The 17850-nt window shown below is 41.9% G+C and overlaps 1 protein-coding gene across 2 annotated transcripts in view; it reads right to left on the reverse strand.

Annotated features, from left to right (window-relative positions):
- Window positions 1-3508: 3508 nt before the first annotated feature.
- gabrb1 (gamma-aminobutyric acid type A receptor subunit beta1) overlaps window positions 3509-17850 on the reverse strand; it is a 98874-nt gene continuing 84532 nt past the window's right edge. The window contains exon 9 of one of the 2 annotated variants that reach the window (XM_034112077.2): window positions 3509-10839. In XM_034112077.2, the coding sequence (XP_033967968.1) occupies window positions 10498-10839 (342 nt within the window). In that variant the 3' untranslated portion in view covers window positions 3509-10497. Of the gene's footprint in view, window positions 10840-12422; window positions 12608-17850 lie in introns of those variants that run through there. The other variant, XM_034112078.2, reaches the window with a different exon arrangement.

Below are 17850 nucleotides of genomic sequence, written 5' to 3' on the forward strand. Positions count from 1 at the left end.
ATAAGAAATAGTGGTGAGAGAGGATTAATGAAAAGGTCTAAGATGCAGAATTTGATCATGGATTTATAAGGGCAGAACGGGGAATCGTTGCGATTTTCGTTTTTAAGCAATATACATGACATGGCCTATTATAGATGTCTCCGGTACCGATAAAAGACCAATACGTTGGAGCTTAACGGCGCGTAAAACACACGTGATGACACGTGAATCGACGACTGAATAAGTTGGCAACTAATTTGGTAATCAATTTTGATCGATTAAGACGATTAGTTGTTGCACCCCTACTGCCGAGGAGATGTTGTTGTAGCAGATTCAGCCGTTGGTGCACCGAGAAACGGAACATTATTATTATTATTTATTTATTTATTTTTATTTATTTATTTTTGGGGAAGAAAAAAGAGAAAAATACGATCATTTAGTCAATAATCATTAAATTAATATTGGGAGTGAATTCCTAATTAATTTAGTATCTGGTCGTGTCATAACCAGGATAATGTGCAGCGACTTGTCATTAAGGAGAAGAAGCCCTACGAAACACCATTCATTTCAGGTAATATTGTGTTGAAGCTTGAAACTGCGTTAGTTACTGAGCATTGTAACGGGTAGTAATTACCCGCACTGCATTAGTAATGCATTACGTTCTTCGTACGCAAGTAATACGTTACTGCAACTCCATACTGTAACACGTTACACCCAACACTGCCTGGAACTCACCTTAACTAAAGTAGAAATGTATAGTGTTGAATTTCCTGTCGGCTCCCAGACCGTAGTCGTGGAAACGGGGGGGGGGGGGGGGGATTGACTCTCTGTCGTCTCCCAGCAGAAGCAACACGCTTCGGGTTCAATAACCCATTTTATCGGAAAGACTGGAGAGAGGCGAGCTCTTCTTGGGAGGTCCTTGCATTTATTTAGCTCTTCTGTTTCGCGAGATAGATTCGCAAGATCACAGACCTTCCTTTTTCTGCTGCCTTGTTTACTTCTAGAAAACATGTATCCCGCTCGCTCGCTCTACCATACCCACGCACACATGCACGCGTCACGCCCCTCTCTTAAAGGGGTAGCGATCTCGCTCTGCATGACCCTAATGTCATAACAATATAACGAAACATCTCGTGAATTTGTTGCAACTGCCTTTTGCCAGCGCTACCCTGACGCCTGTTTTAGAGGTGAGGCGCAGGAGGAAGTAACTTCAATGGGATGTAGCTTAACCCCTGCCTGCCTGCCTGCAGGAGGGGTTGTGGTTGAAGCCAGAATGGGTAAAGCTTCGCCTGCGATGAGGACCGTTCCGCGTGAAGCCGGAAGCGCCGCATTTGAGCCAGTGATGCCCTCTCGAGAGACTGAAGGCGTGCGTCAATTGTTTGCGTGAAGAAGCCCATTTCCATTAAGCCCGGAGGAACTTCCGTGGAGCCCGATTTCCTTGTTTTTTCCTCCCGCGTCCGGGTTTGCGGGGCGGCCGGCTGGACCCGCTAGCCGAACTGGGGAACGCCGTCTGTAGCTTAATCCGCCAGACTGCGGAGCTGATGAATAATGCCTGGAGCTGGGACGAAGCTCTGCTGCTGCTTGCGCGTTGACGCCTGGAAGACAGCTGATAGGAAAGGGGAGAGCATATATAGAGGGTTTAACAGGTGCGATAATTAGGCTTGTGAATGGAGGGAAGTGATATGTTGGCTAAGGAGTGGCGCTCCCTGTCATCCAGTGGAGGGAGCGAGTATTGCCATGACGAGCAATACGGAGTGTTAGGTCTTCTGTAGTGGGAATTTTTGTTGAACTTGCGCTCAGCTTCATCACCATCACTGCCACAATGAAAGTGGTGAATGATATTACTAGTATTTTAGATAATAAGCAGAGTTGTGCAGCTCTGTTTATTGACCTTTCCAAAGCGTTTGACACCGTTGATCATCGCATTTTAAAACAGAGGCTACTCAGTATTGGCATATACAGCCATGCAGTGGGTGGTTTGTGAACTACCTCTCTGAAAGGTCCCAATGTGTTCATTTTGATGGACTGTCTTCTGAGTGGTTAAACATTTCTAATGGTGTACCACAAGGTTCTGTTTTAGGACCACTTTTATTCTCCATATATATTAACAGTTTAGGTGATAATGTAGATGAAGCTACTTTACATTTTTATGCGGACGATACCGTGATGTACTGTGCAGGTCCCTCCATTAAAGAGGCTGTTGTTAAATTACAGGCTGTTTTTAACACTATTCAGACTCAGCTCTCTGAACTAAAGCTTCTTTTAAATGTGGATAAAACCAAGATAATGCTCTTTTCAAAAGCTAAAAAGACACCAGAGCCTGTTTTAGATATTGTAACTACGCAAGGAACAAAACTTGAAGTTGTTGCCTGTTACAAATACCTTGGTATCTGGCTTGATGAGTGTCTCTCTTTTAAACTTCATGTCAATAACCTGCTTAAAAAGCTGAGGGTTAGGCTAAGTTTCTTTTTCAGAAACAAGTCCTGTTTCTCATTTGAAGCCAGGAAAAGGCTCTGTGACCTTTTGACCTGTGCTGGACTATGGGGATCTGATCTATATGAATGCACCGGCCCATTGCCTGGAAAAGTTAGATGCTGCGTATCACAGTGCTCTGAAATTTGTTACTAACTGTAAAGCACTCACTCATCACTGTACCCTGTATGCCAAGGCAGGTCTGCCTTCACTAACTGTACGGAGGCTCAGTCACTGGTACATGTTCATCTATAAAGCCATGTTGGGTAAACTACCTTTTTATATCTGCTCTCTGATCTCTCAACGAATTGAAAGTACGTATTGCCTGAGATCTCATGATGTTGTTTTATTAAATGTGCCAAGTGCTAGGACTGTCTTAGGGAAGAAAGCTGTTAGATGTGCAGCTCCACTAACTTGGAACAGTCTGCAAACCTGTTTAAAACTGAGCACTTTGGTTCCCCTGCATCATTTTAAAACTCAGCTGGGTGACATGCTGTTTGATACTCATGGTACCTGTCACTGTGAATAGAGTTTTGTAAACTGTACCCTGTACATTATGTTGTATGTCATCCTTATTGTTGTTCTGTTGTTTTTATGTTACATGTGTAACTAATGTCCTGCAGGTCACCCTTTAAAAATAGATCTTTTGATCTCAAGGAGCTTCACCTGGTTAAATAAAGGCTACATACATACATACATACATACATACATACATACATTATGTCAATAAACCTTAGAAAATCTTGAAATCTTGAAAGGGATGTGCAAAATAGCCATTATACAGTCTTTAATTAACTATTAGTAGAGAATAACGAGTAATGAATATACTTTATTACTCGTTTCCATTCATGTCAATTGCAGATAAATTATTTAGAAAATAATAACAAATTAGAAGGAAACAAATATTTGAAAAAATACAGATTTCAGTATTCTGAGGCTCTGAGCCCCATTTATTTTCCTTACAGATGACAAAAAAAGTCCGACATTATAAGATTTAAAATAAAAACAGTAATCGTGGCTTGATATTGAGTAAGAACATGTTTTTATGAACCCCACAGCTTCTGGTCGGTCTTCCAAGACCCGAACAGACAAAAAGACGTGCTGCAGGCACGAAACATACTACCAATAGAAATACATTGCTTTTAAAATCGTTCTGTGTGACACGAAAAAAAGGGGAAAATCGTGTTGGTGAACACGAATCAATAGATTCAATGTTGTGACTACAACACAAAATGCCGTGAGACTGAGTTGTGTGGTCAGATCATTGAGCTGAACGTAGCGGGGAAGAAAAGGTCCGGACAGTTCAGGAAGGCTGCAGAGGCTCAGCGATGACGAGGCTACTCCGTTAGCAGGGAATAAGATGGCCCTAAGGCACGCAGTCAAAGAACTGAAGGAAAGGGGCAGTCAGCGGCTATGAAGGAAGCGAAATGAACCCCTCTGGAGGTGTTGTATCAGTGAAACATTAGCCGCGTTCACACCAAGTACTTTGCCGTACTTAGTTCCCAGCACTTAGTTCCCCTATGGAACTAAGAGCCGATCGTGTTCACACCGGAATAAGTTCCCTGACGGAAGATTACGCAAATGAGCCGCTGACGTCACTTCGTCTTCTTCTGCTTTGGGTTTACTGGCAGGCCGCAAACAACTTCACGGCGTATACTGCCCCCCGAGTCCCCGGCCGGAAGTCCCCGGAGTTGGGGAAGGCTTCAGTAGAGGCTGCTGGGACTCCCAGCAGCTTCTACTGAAGCCTTCCGAGTAAATCGCCAGAACGCCGACACCTCCTCATCTCCACCACTCCCATGTTTTCTTTTGTGTTGCCATAAGTTAGTCTCTGCGTTGGTGCACTGGGCGAATGCTAATGCTAATAATGCTAATGCAAGGGTAATAAAATGGCGGCTCTACAAAACATTTCAGAGTTTTTGCAGGGCGTGGTTTGCAATTTGCCCATCCAATCAGAACTGGGGCACTTTTCTTCCCCCAGGAGAGTACCACCTCTCTAGCAGGCACTACAAATGGGGGTAAAAGTTCCCGGCACTAAGTACCCTTTTTGGTGTGAACGCGACATAAGGGGTACGAACGGAACTAAACGGGAAAAGTACTCCGGTGTGAACGAGCCTATTGAGAGCTAAGAGTTCCCACTTGATAACTCACTGGCTGCCATCCCTCACTCGACCATCCTGCAGAGTCCAGGAAGCAGCATGTCTCAAGAATGCAATCAAGGGATATTAACACCATCGCTACATAACAGACTTGTCCTTCAAGATCCACCATCATCACACTTGAACTTGTGAAGCAGTTCACTGAACTGTTCATGGCTGAATGCAGCCTACTAAGCAGAACTGTTGGGATGTTCTAAGAAGGAAATTGTTAACCGTGTACAGTTCTTTATGTAAAGTTTGGTCAACAAATTCAGCATGGCATGTAACCCAAAACACTTTTCTTAGGTCAAATGGAAAATGTGTACCTTGAGACAAATTAGCAATTTGCAACATAATCTACAAATGAATTAATATTCCACATCATGGTGACATTATAAGAGTTACAAGCTATTTTCCGTTTCAAAAGAGTCTACTTTACTGTGTAGTGCTCCAATGAACCTCTATGCAGATGATGCTCATATTATCATAGCACAATTAACCTGGGAAGCAAACTATTTTAGTCGGGCCCTTTCATCAAGCCCCAATCTTTGGTGAGATATTCACACAACAAAAAAACAGACAAATATACATGTTTCTAATAATTCAGCCAAATACCACTTAGTTGGTAGAGATGTCAGCAATTTTATTTAAACCTTATTCTTTGAAGTCTCTAGTGGACACAAATAATTTGTATTCCACACACACACACACACACGCACTCACACACGCACGCACGCACGCACGCACGCACGCACGCACGCACACACACACACACACACACACACACACACACACACACACACACACACACACACACACACACACACACACACACACACACACACACACACACACACACACACACACACACACACACAGTCTTATGTTTGCCTGTTAACAAACTAAAGACACACAAGGAAACTCACCCACACCCCATTCCACTTGAGAGCACATAAAGAGCATGAGAGAAAAATGGTACAGTAATTTTACACAATAAGAGTCCAGCCCCCCCCACAGCCTGTAGGCAAAACAGTTGTTCATGGCTTCCATTAGCTCGTCCATTCACAGAAAAACAAGAGTCCATCTGCTTTGCATCCTTTGTTGAGAAGAAAAGCTGTTTTTTTTTTTTTTCCCACCTCCTGTCCGTCCACTCTGCTCTGGGTAGAAACAGCAAAACTGGCATAATGGAGACCTGCCTCGCAGGAGATTTTCTTTTCAGCATTGAATTCAAAAGATTGTCATCGAAATGCTGGAATGTCTTACAACTACAATCTACGCTTAGATAATGGTACCGTACGCTAGAGCGTCAGAAAAGAGTCCACCTCTGTTTTTGGTTCTCCTTGTTCTTCTTAATCTAAAAAAAGTACAAGATGATTTATTTTTAAATTCTACTCACTAGATAGAAGTTAAGTTAAACCCTGTGAAAATATTGAGATTCTTGGTAAAGGCACAATATTCAGCCATGAGGAAAGAGCACACCGCTACTATTGTGTCCTGTAGAAGCCTTTGTATTTTTCTCTGTTTAAAGCCCTGATAAAACAAGCTGTCCACATTTCTCATAACCATCATGTTGCTGTTAATATACTGTACATCACCAGTTCGTCCTTAAAGAGCCTGTGACAGCATCCCAACAACTGTTGTGCAATGAAATATTGGGCTACTAGTCATCTCGAACCGTCAGTTTAAGAAAGAAGTTGCGATACCGTTCCGATAAATATCAATAATTTCGAACATCGCGGGGAAATTCCTTCGACTCATTTTGAAGTTTTGGGGGAAGCCGGAAGTGACGTCAATGCGGGAACGCTTCACTGTGCGGCGAGAGAGCCAAACACGGACAAAGTGTGTTGTCATACGTAGAAATGGTGAATTACTGAGTTTAGGCACGTTAATAAAGTTTTAATGAAGTTGACTACAGTATATTCATATTTGTCAGTGCTTTCATGTCAATTCGGCGACATAAACATAAATGATCGTGGTGAAGATGATGATTACATTAGGATTAAAAATCGGTAGTGAGAGCTGCTGAATTTCCTCCCGTCGGATGTGATATAAAAACAAATCGATTATTTTTGTAGTTGTAAACTCAAGTGGATGAAACTACATTTATTAGTGCTTTCATGTCAATTCGGCGAACATATGATACATTAAATTATCGTGAGGATGATGATTACAAATCGTTTGTTTGAGCCGGTCTGCATTTCCTGATGAGAAAACAAACCGATGCTTTTTGTAGTTGTAGTACACCAACATGGATTAAACGTGTGTTTTTTTACCACAATGTTGGGGAAATTAATGGATAAATGGACGGATTATTATTATTATTATTATTCCCACTCCGATCGGGACACTAGGTCCACCGTTTCCCCGCAGCGAGGCTCCCCCCGTTGACAGTTTACGTGGGCTGGGCTGGGTGCAGTGGCCGGTACCGAAGTGGGCCGGTCGGATAAGTCACTAGCACATCCCCCACTCCCCCCGTTGACAATTTACTAGCGGTACCGAAGTGGGCTGGTCGAGAGTCCCGGGATGATTTTTAGTCCCAGTCCACCACTGGCTACATGACCGTATGATCGCCCATATTGACGCACCTCATTCCTAAACTTCTAACAGATACAACATAAACCGATCCTTCAGCCTCATATGAGCTCTCAGACACGTTCAAAATTAAACTGTCATCGCTGTCTGAGCTTGCTGCTGTGTGCACCATCGTGCGTTTACATGCAGAAGCTGGGATCCTGAACGGTGCAGCTGGAGCGCTGTGCGCGCAATGACGTCACACATCATTTGGCGGGACTTGAAGAATCCCGAGAAGATCCAGAAAATGGTCAACATTGAAGGCAGATTAATGGTTATCAAAGTACAAATATCCAAAATCAGTTCAGTAACAGTTTTCAAGGGGACAATATGTACTCAAATTGATGGGTTTGGATGATGGGGGAAACTCGTGTCACAGGCTCTTTAACTTAAACCCTTAAAAGTCTGATTATTTCTTCTTCCTTTCTTAATTTGTAGTAGTCAATGCTGTCATTTCGAAAAGTGATCTGGGAAAGTAGAAACATAGCTAAAGACAGGTTTAAAAATACATGTTTCCAAAGAGTACCTGCTTGATTTTTTTTTTCCATAAGAAATTGAACAATATATACGTTGAAGTCAGATTTATATTTGCCTCCAATTAAGTGTTTTAGATCATTTGGATAAGAGTGGGTTTGTCTACACTTGATCGTCTGATTGCTTGGGTTTCCTGACCCGTCTGACTTATGCGGTCTTCATAGTTCTCAGCAATTAAGTTAATTAGCGCAATGTTAGCTTAACTGATAGTTAAGTTATGGCCAAAGCTCTAAAGACAATTCGTAAATGTAATTGAGGAGAGGTCACCTATCATTCACCACCCATATACTCACTCAGTGACCAGTAAAATAGAAACCTTGCAACAACAAAGTGAAACTGCCTTTAACTGCATTAGTCTCTACCAAAACCAGCGACTCTATTTCCATTTTTGTTTTGCAATAATTATAATGCAATGTTCTATCAATAAGCTTGTGTAGTTTGTGGGCTTTGAAAAGACAGCTTCTTTAAAGTGAAACAATGATAGAACCAAGAAACCTCATAGGATATTTGCCAAGACAGACTCCCTTAGCTAGGACTACCAAGATAAGTAGGAAATTGGGTATATCAGGTCACTCTGACTGGATTAAAGAATTACATAAATGCACGATGTGTCTGAGGCTACTATTTAACGGTACAGGATGCCTTTTCTGTCAATGGTAATCTGATGAAAGTAATTCATTGGACAAGAACAGATCAGTATTCCAGGAAATTGTCCCCAATACTGATTCAAGTGCTTTTGTTTTTGGAGCCAAACTGTATTGTCCATTAGCGTTGTTTATCTGCCATAACCACAATCTTTTGTCTTTTTTTTGTGGTATTCTAAGTATAAATGTCCTGTATTACCTTTCATAGCTGGCAACAGGGTTGACTCTGTAACGTGAGTTATGCACTACAGACGACTAGAAAAGTGCTGTCTAGTTTGATACATTCTGGTTTCAAATGATCTGTTGGTGGTTTAACAGCTGTGCATGCCTGTGAGTGTGTTGATAATGGTTTTGCCAGTTGTACATACCCAGAGATTAACACGTTTATACCAGAACCCAAAGCAGTAGAAGACCTTAACATGGTAGCAAATTGATTTCATCATCATGAACATTTTCAACATAACAATACTCCCCTTCATATCAAATAATCTCCAGGAACTCTTCGAGGACCAATTGGAAGGAAGGTCAAGTCATACAACAAATCCTACTATTATCTATGGAACAAACAAATAATAGAGTCCTTGGTTTCACATCTTCTGGTTACAGGGTGTATATGCACCCATGCAGAAAACCTGTGCGCTGCTGAAGCTTAAACAATTTACCAACACAAACTCCAGTCTTGTGCATGAGCTTGCTAGATGACCATTCAAGTTCCTGACCTCTCCATTCTAACTATCCATTTCACTATATTTTAAGGACACCCTTCTTCCTGCATGGGCACTAATCATAATTTGCAAGGTGAGGAATTGTCCGATATGCATGCAATTTACAGGAACAAGCTGGCAACAGGCTGGCAGGTGCATTCACTTGGTGCGATGCTAGTTGTTGTCTCTATCTTAATGTCCATAATATTACTGTCCTCACCACTAGTTTTGTAGTGTATTTTGGTCCTGATCGAGGACTGGAGATGGAGCAAACTAGAACTTGGTCTTAGAACTCATACCTCGGCCATATTCATGAGCCTTGATAAAAAAAAGACAATCCACTGAAAAACTGAAAGTTAAGAGTAAGATTGACCTTGTGCTTAGGGGTAGGCTTAAATGATTTGACCCATCGGGAGAATAACCCCAATGCAATAAGTTATGTATTATATAATTTATAAATATTTTGTTATAGTTTTTACAATCTCACAAAAATGTCATTAAAAATGTACGTGTTGCAACACCAGCAGCGAGTTTTATCAGGGCTTTACATTTTTAATGTGATTTTGAAAGCATGGTGACATCATTGGTCATTCTTTACCTGATTTCTTTTAAAGAAAATTACATTGTACATGCTCACAGACGCTGTGAGAATATCGTAGATACATTTTGTTTTTGAGAAATGACTGGAGTTCCAATTAACCTCTGTCCTGTACTTACCTTAAATGCAATGATTGTTTCGCAAGCATACAGTATAATGATTATAATACAGATTGGCTCAGTAGAGCCATGCAAAGCTTCCTTTTTTAAAGAAAAGAAACTTGTCAGAAATAACCCCGCATCATAAAAAGCAATTTGACATGTTTTATAGCTTGCATATGACTGTCAGAGAAGGATTTCAACGCAAGTCTACAAAAAAAACCTCAGTCGGAGCACTGTCTGAGCGCCAAATAAGGACTATATATTATGATGGGAATCAACAACATGTCTTCTCTTAATAAGTTAGGTGAGCTTCAGTTACAAGTCACCTACTTGTTTTGCGCTGGGCTTTGTCTCTTGTTTTTTTTTTTACCTTAAGCAAACAAAAAGGTTGTGTTTCATTCACATGCAAAAAGTGAGATAACAGAAGGTAAGTAAATGAGATAGAACAAATGAAAGATCATTGCCGGTAATTTCAAAAGTCTTTTTGGCAAGTTTTTGCTTAGAGATACTATGTCTTTACTGTGTCTTAAATTCCATTATTTTCATCCATCTATTTTGTACAGATGAGTACAGGAAAAGTGATAGGATTTTTTATAAATTATACCTCTGTTATATATATATATTTATATATTATATATTAAATTGTATTTACATTGTAAAGACATCCAGTTCTACATCTCATTCCAAAACACAATTTATACAAATCCTCCATCGTTTTCATCGCTGTACAAGCCCCGGTTAACTTTCTCTACTGCCACCCTAATTGACGTAGTAAAACCAGTAGACCAGGTTGAAGAAGGTGAACGCAATCGGGAAAACCACGCGAGACCACTTGTCTATGGCGTTGACATCCGTGAGGTCGGGGATCTTGACTTTGAGCTGCGAGGCCCTCCTCCGCAAGCGCCCCTTCTTGTGGCCCATTGGCCGGTCGAGGGCCGGTCGTCCGTACAGGTCTCGGCTGGTCATGGGCTTGCGGTACTGTATGCTGGCGCTGTCGTAGGAGAACATCGTAGCCCGAGGGTCATTGAGAACACCCATCATATCTGCTCCACTCATCTCACTGGTCAGGTTGGTCAGGAGGATGTTGCCATGAGCGTCAACCTGAGGAAGGGAATGTCATTAAAGTAATTTTGTAACCAAATCCCAAGTAGAATGCAAAGTCAACGGTTGTACCCTAACAAAAGTAGTATCAAGTTTAGCAAAGACATATGGGAACTTGAACATTGCATCGTGGTCTGACACATACAGGGAATAACTTAGCAAGGGCGACTCATCGAGGATATTGAATGGCGTAGCCCAGTGTTTCTCAAACGTTTTCATACCAAGGACCACTTAACCAATAAAAAAACACTCGCGGACCACCTAACTCCACAAATATCAAAAAACACATTGTTTTTCTAGAACAGATTACAAATCGCCTGAAAATGGTACAAACAAGTGGCAACATGTGTGATGAAGGTGTTGCGCTGGGCTATATCATGCAATGAAAGTGAAACTTAACCTTGCTCCATTGCGGAGATATTCCTGCGAGAGTGCGGAAAACTGAAATGAATTTATTTATTTAAAATGTTACCAATATACTCACGGACCACTAGGGGGCGCTCACGGACCACCAGTGGTCCGCGGACCACACTTTGAGAAGCACTGGGTCATTGCCAATTGATCTGAACGGGAGGTCAGGCATCTGTTGGTTTAGTTATTGTGTTCATTTGTGCTGACAGTAGGCACATAGCTAGAACATTTAACTAAATGTCCATCCATCACATCCCTGTTAGTGTAGGCCATTAAAATAAATCATAATCTAACCTGTATACTACTAGTTGTCTTTTTTCGGTTTTTGCTTTCTTTGAGTGAAGGTTACGACTGTCAGTCGGTTCTGAAACAGCTACTGGGTAAGTCCTGCTGCCGGAGTATGCCACAGTGCTGCAATTATACTGTGCAGCTGCACCTTCTCAAGAAGAATCCTGGGATCCGTAGGTATTTCTTGTTAACTGTAGTTTATTGAAAGGGACAAAATCAATTTGTAATTTGTGATATTGGGCTATATAAATAAAATATGATTGATTGATGCACGCAAGGGGCTATAGTGCAAATCTTACCCCTAATCCCACCAGGAGAGTCTGCGCTGCGCTGCGGCTGCGGCGTTTTTAGCGATCGCGGCCACTCTAGTCAATGGGTGCTATTCCACCAGACCCGCTGCGCCGCGGCTCGAAGCGTCCCAGAAGCTCCTCGCCGCAAGGAATTTCTAAAATTTAGGATGAATCCTATTTTTGACGCGCAGGCAGGAAGTGGAACGTTCATCCAACAACTGCGAGGCTGCACACACGATGCTCCGCTTCCGCAACGTTTTGAAACGCGCCTGGTGGGTTATGACGCAGGAAGAGGTCACAGCGCAGCGCAGCCGCGTCCGGTGGGATCAGGGGGTTAGGCGGCTGGTTTCTCAGAACCTCACAGATAACACAGAACTGAAGGAACACAGGCTTAACCAAAAATACTATCCACTGTCTTTATTTTTTTTCCTGATAATAGGTTTGAAAGAGAGATTTACATTTACAAAGGGAGTTGAAGCAACATTTGACAGAAATCCCACATAAATTACAAAAGTACACAACTTGCAAGATATATATATATATATGTATATATATACTGTACACACAAAGTAACTTATATACTAGACTGAAATAACTCAAATGAATGCTTGTTGTGGAGAGGGGCACTATGTCCAGCGTCCATTCCTCGGGGTAGGAGTTAGTGTGTGTGTGTGTGTGTGTGTGTGTCTGTGTGTCTGTTTGCATGTGTGAGTGTGGTTGGGGGGCTTTGGGAGAGTGACCTCTTTAGATGAATCCTTTAAAAGGCAAGTGATGGCATCCTGTCAAAGAGAGGGTGAAGTTCAGGATTTAAGGCAAGGCAGGGCAAGTTTATTTATATAGCACTTTTCAACAAAAGGCAATTCAAAGTGCTTTACAAAAAATGAAAGACATTAAGCATTAAAAAAGAAAAGCTAATAAAATAAACATTAAAAGGAAAAATACATGGATACAAGTTACAGTGCAGTCTAAAATATGAATAGTTCAATTAAACATTAAAAGAAAAAGTACATGGATAAAAGTTACAGTGCAGTTTAAGATATGAATAGTTCAATTAAAAGCAGCGACAAAAAGAAAAGTCTTCAGCCTGGATTTAAAAGTAGTAAGAGTTGCAGCGGACCTGCAGGTTTCTGGGAGTTTGTTCCAGATATTTGGAGCATAATAACTGAACGCTGCTTTACCATGTTTAGTTCTGACTCTGGGGACAGAAAGCTGACCAGTCCCTGAGGACCTGAGAGATCTGGATGGTTCATAATTTAGCAGGAGGTCAGAAATATATTTTGGGCCTAAACCATTCAGTGCTTTATAAACCAGCAGCAATATTTGGAAATCTATTCTTTGACACACAGGAAGCCAGTGTAAAGACTTCAGAACTGGAGTGATGTGATCCACTTTCTTAGTGTTAGTGAGGACTCGAGCAGCGGCGTTCTGAATCAGCTGCAGCTTCCTAATATATTTTTTAGTGAGACCTGTGAAGACACCATTGCAGTAGTCCAGTCTACTGAAGATAAAAGCATGGACAAGTTTTTCCAAATCCTGCTGTGACATTAGTCTTTTAATCCTAGATATATTCTTTAGGTGATAGTAGGCTGATTTAGTCACTGTTTTAATGTGACTGTTGAAACTCAGGTCAGAGTCCATGACTACACCTAGATTTCTGGCTTTATCTGTTGGTTTGAACATTGCAGACTGAAGCTCAGCGCTAACTTTTATACGTTCTGCCTTGGCTCCAAAAACCATTACCTCAGTTTTATCTTTGTTTAATTGGAGAAAGTTCTGACACATACAGTCATTGATTTGTTTAATGCACTTACTCAGTGTTTGAATTGGAGCATAGTCTCCTGGTGAAATTGTTACGTAAATGTGTGTGTCATCTGCATAGCTATGGTAACTTATTTTGTTGTTCTTCATTATCTGAGCCAGTGGTAGCATGTAGATGTTAAAGAGAAGAGGCCCCAAGATGGAGCCTTGAGGAACCCCACATGTCATATTTGTCAACTCAGATGTGTATTTACCGATAGAAACAAAGTTGTTTATATCCTTTAAGTAGGATTCAAACCAATTTAGAACTGTTTCCGAAAGTCCCACCCAGTTTTCCAGTCGGTCTAGTAATATGCTGTGGTCAACAGTGTCAAACGCAGCACTGAGATCTAATAATACTAACACTGAAGTTCTGCCACTGTATGTGTTTAAGTGGATGTCATTAAAGACCTTTACAAGAGCAGTCTCAGTGCTGTGGTTTCGACGAAAGCCTGACTGAAACACATCGAAACAGTTATTTAAATGCAAGAAATTACTCAACTGTTGAAAAACAACTTTTTCAATGATTTTACCTAGAAATGGGAGGTTTGATATGGGCCTGTAATTGTTCATTACTGAAGCATCTAGATTATTCTTTTTTAAGAGCGGTTTAATGACTGCAGTTTTCAGGGCCTGTGGAAAAATACCTGAGTGAAGAGATTTGTTTACTATATGAAGTAGTTCTGAGGCCATGCAAGGCAAAACATCTTTGAAAAATCCTGTTGGAATAATATCAAGGCGGCAGGAGGAGGACTTCAGAAGTTGTATAATGTCCTCTAGGTTTTTATCATTAATCTGATGGAATTGTGTCATGATGTCTGAATTGATGTTAAGTGGACACAGAGACAACACATTTGCTGTTCCTGATGCAGAGGCACTGATTGCTTGTCTGATTTTCTGAATTTTGTCAGTAAAAAAGGAGGCAAAATCATTGCACGCCTTGGTGGATAGAAATTCAGAGGCTACTGACACTGGGGGGTTAGTTAGTCTGTCGACGGTAGCAAACAAGGCACGTGCGTTGTTTTTGTTTTTGGTAATGATGTCAGAGAAGAACGATTGTCATGCGTTTTTATTATGGAGTTAACAGTAGTTTTGGAGAGTAGGGTGATGAGAGACCCTCTACCTTTTGTTCCACTGGATTGGTGCAATGTCTTGCTCTTCTCTACGCAATCATCCAGATGCTCTTTTAAGCAGACATCATACTTTCCTAATAAAAGGATGAGCTCCAAAAAGTTACCGTGGTCCATGGTGTTGTCAGCTAGCATATATGCTCCCTCATTCTCCACCTGCCTGTAGCTTAGCCCCCTCTTCCCAAGCACTTTCACCACATCCACCACACGCTCCAAAACCTGACGTCTCTTTCGGACTTGTTCCCTATGAGCAGACATCTGACTGCCAGCAAACATGCTTTCGATGTCTGCTTTAGAGCACCGTAAGAAAAAAGCTTCAGCACAGGTTGAATGTGTAAGGCTTTTTTCGTGCTCCTCTGTACGCTGGTGTGCGTGTCTCCAATCTGACATTCCAGTTATAAATGTGCCAGTGTCAGTCCTCTTCCCAAATGCCAGACATACAAAACAAAACAACATATGACGTCCCTTGCAATATGTAAGCCACTTTCTGCTGGTGCCATCTTTACCGGTGAATACCTTGTGCACAACTGGATTTCTGGTATGTTGTTTGGGGTGCTGTTCTAAAAACATCTGTAACATAGATGGCTCGGGGCGGGCAAAGCAATATATGTCCTCCTGCTCTTTGCTCTCCTCACTCTCACTGACACTCTCCTCCTCTGGGGATGCTACCTGGCTCAACACAATGATACAGAATTAATGGATTCCCTGATAGAGGTCCATACAAATAGGCATTGACATAACAATACCACACAGTTAATGGTCAAAACTACATTTTTTATCTATTTCTATATTATTCAGATATTGTCAATCAAAACTACCACAAAAAGCTGACTATAAAAAAAATGTTCAGGTCCCAAAAGACCACTGTTGCCCTTATAACCAAATAAGTAAATAAACTAAACAAAACAAGCTGCCAGCTGACAGTAATTGTTCATGAATGGTGGTTAACAAAATAATAACATTCTTTCAATGAGACAACGTATCAGAGTACTGAGACTTTGAGGCGTGAAGATGGACGGTGTGGCACAGTGCGCTGTGCAATGATCATCAGATCAAGGGGTGAAACCCGCCGCCGCTGCTGCGTCTGTAAAGCCGTTGTGTCCTTGGGCAAGACACTTCACCTGAACTTGCTCCTGTGACCTGCACCTGTACTAAACATGTCGGTTATTTTGACACAAGCGGTAGCATCAGCACGAAGGGCCTACTTTTTTCTTACCCGCAATTTTTCTGCTCCCCCTTGGCCTTCGCCTTCTCCATTTCTAACTCGAACTTTTTTTTTTTAGAAAAAAAAGGCAGTTTGGCTTCAACGGCCGGCTCACCTCCTGGGGGCGTGATTTAATGATGCACACCGAGCGCCCCAAAGGGGGAAGTGATTAAAGATTTGATTGGGCCGGCCCAGTGTCAATTACTAAAAACATTTAAACAGAGGGCCAATCTACCCGTCTTATGGGCCGGAACTTCAGAAAAAAAAAAAAATGACATGTCGGCCCAAAAGGCTCGTCGGCCTACTGGGAAAATGCCCGGTATGCCAGATGGCCAGTCCAGCCGTGCGCACAGGGTACCCCTTGAGCGTCAGTTTTCAACGGGCAGGGCGTCCCATTGACTTGCATAGAGCTCCCTGAACGTTGGTAATAGACGAGTTGGGATCGCGGTGAAATGCTCTCTGCAGATTCATTCTCACAGCGTTTATCAACCTTTTTCTTACTCAATATCAAGACATACTTATTGTTTTTATTTCTTTATTTTAATTGAATAATGTAGGACTTTTGTTGCCGTCAGTTATGGGGAGAGTAGGGGCTCAGAATACTGAAATCTGTATTGTTTCATCGTTTTTTCCTTCTAATTTTGTATTATTTTCTAAACCACACACTGTTATTTACTCACCTATAACACATACTTATCCTTGTGTTTATTTTGTTGTTTGATTAATAAACACAAGTTGGAGTCCGTCAGGACCGAGGGTCGGAGCAGCTCATAGTAGTTGCTTTAGAGCATTTTACACCCGGAAGTAAGTATTCTCTCCGCTTCGCTTGACAAACCCCGTGATAGTCCTCAAGCTCTGATTGGATGTTTGAGTGTGCGCCGAGGGTTACGCCGAGCGTCAAACAGCACTTTCAAATGGGATGGAACCACGGCAGACTGTCCCAAACTGGATTTCATAACAAAGGTTCATGCGAACTTAGTTCATGCAAACTCTTTAGTTCGCATGAACTAAGTACAGATTGCGTTCACACCAGAAAAAGTCCCTGGGGGTGGATTAGGCAAATTAAGCCGCTGACGCCACTTCTTCTTCTTCTGCTTTGGGTTTACTCAGAGCCATATGGCGCTGGGTTTACTGGCAGGCCGCAAACCACTTCACGGCGTATACTGCCGCCCAAAGTCCCCGGCCGGAAGTCCCCGGAGTTGGGGAAGGCTTCAGTAGAAGCTGCTGGGAGTCCCAGCAGCTTCTACTGAAGCCTTCCGAGTAAATCGCCAGAACGCCGACATCTCCTCATCTTCACCGCTCCCATGTTTTATTTTGTGTTGCCATAAGTTAGTCTCTCTGCATTTCTGCGCTAGGCTAATGCTAATGCTAATAATGCTAATGCGAGGATAATAAAATGGCGGCTTCACAAACCTTTTTGGGAGTTTTACGGGGCGTGGTTTGCAATTCGCCCAGCCAATAAAAAGGTTCGCATGAACTACTTTTAGTACCGGCTCTTTTTGGTGTGAACGCGATCATGAACTAAGTTCGCATGAACCTTTGTGGGAAAAGTACCGCAGTGTGAACGCGGCTTATGGCACGTCTCTACTGGGAGTTGTAGTTTTAAAAAATGTTTTCGTATTTCCCATAATAAGAAGTTGCCAGTATTAAACTGTGTACATCCCTGGAGGTTTAGGGGATAGGAAACACTCAAATTTAAAACATATAATTAATAAATGGGTGTAAATTGCTTGTGCCCATAATGGGCAGCATTAATATATATACCCACATGCCAGCTAAGATCAGAAGAGCTTTATTTAACAGCTGGTCTTATGTCTGTGACCCCTCCTGTTGTTCATTGATGAGCCTGAAACATGCACTTGTCAAGGTTCAGAGGCACATTGTGCAAATA

Source organism: Pseudochaenichthys georgianus, chromosome 22 (assembly GCF_902827115.2).
Source record: "Pseudochaenichthys georgianus chromosome 22, fPseGeo1.2, whole genome shotgun sequence".
In the NCBI taxonomy this organism is placed as follows: Eukaryota; Metazoa; Chordata; class Actinopteri; order Perciformes; family Channichthyidae; genus Pseudochaenichthys; species Pseudochaenichthys georgianus.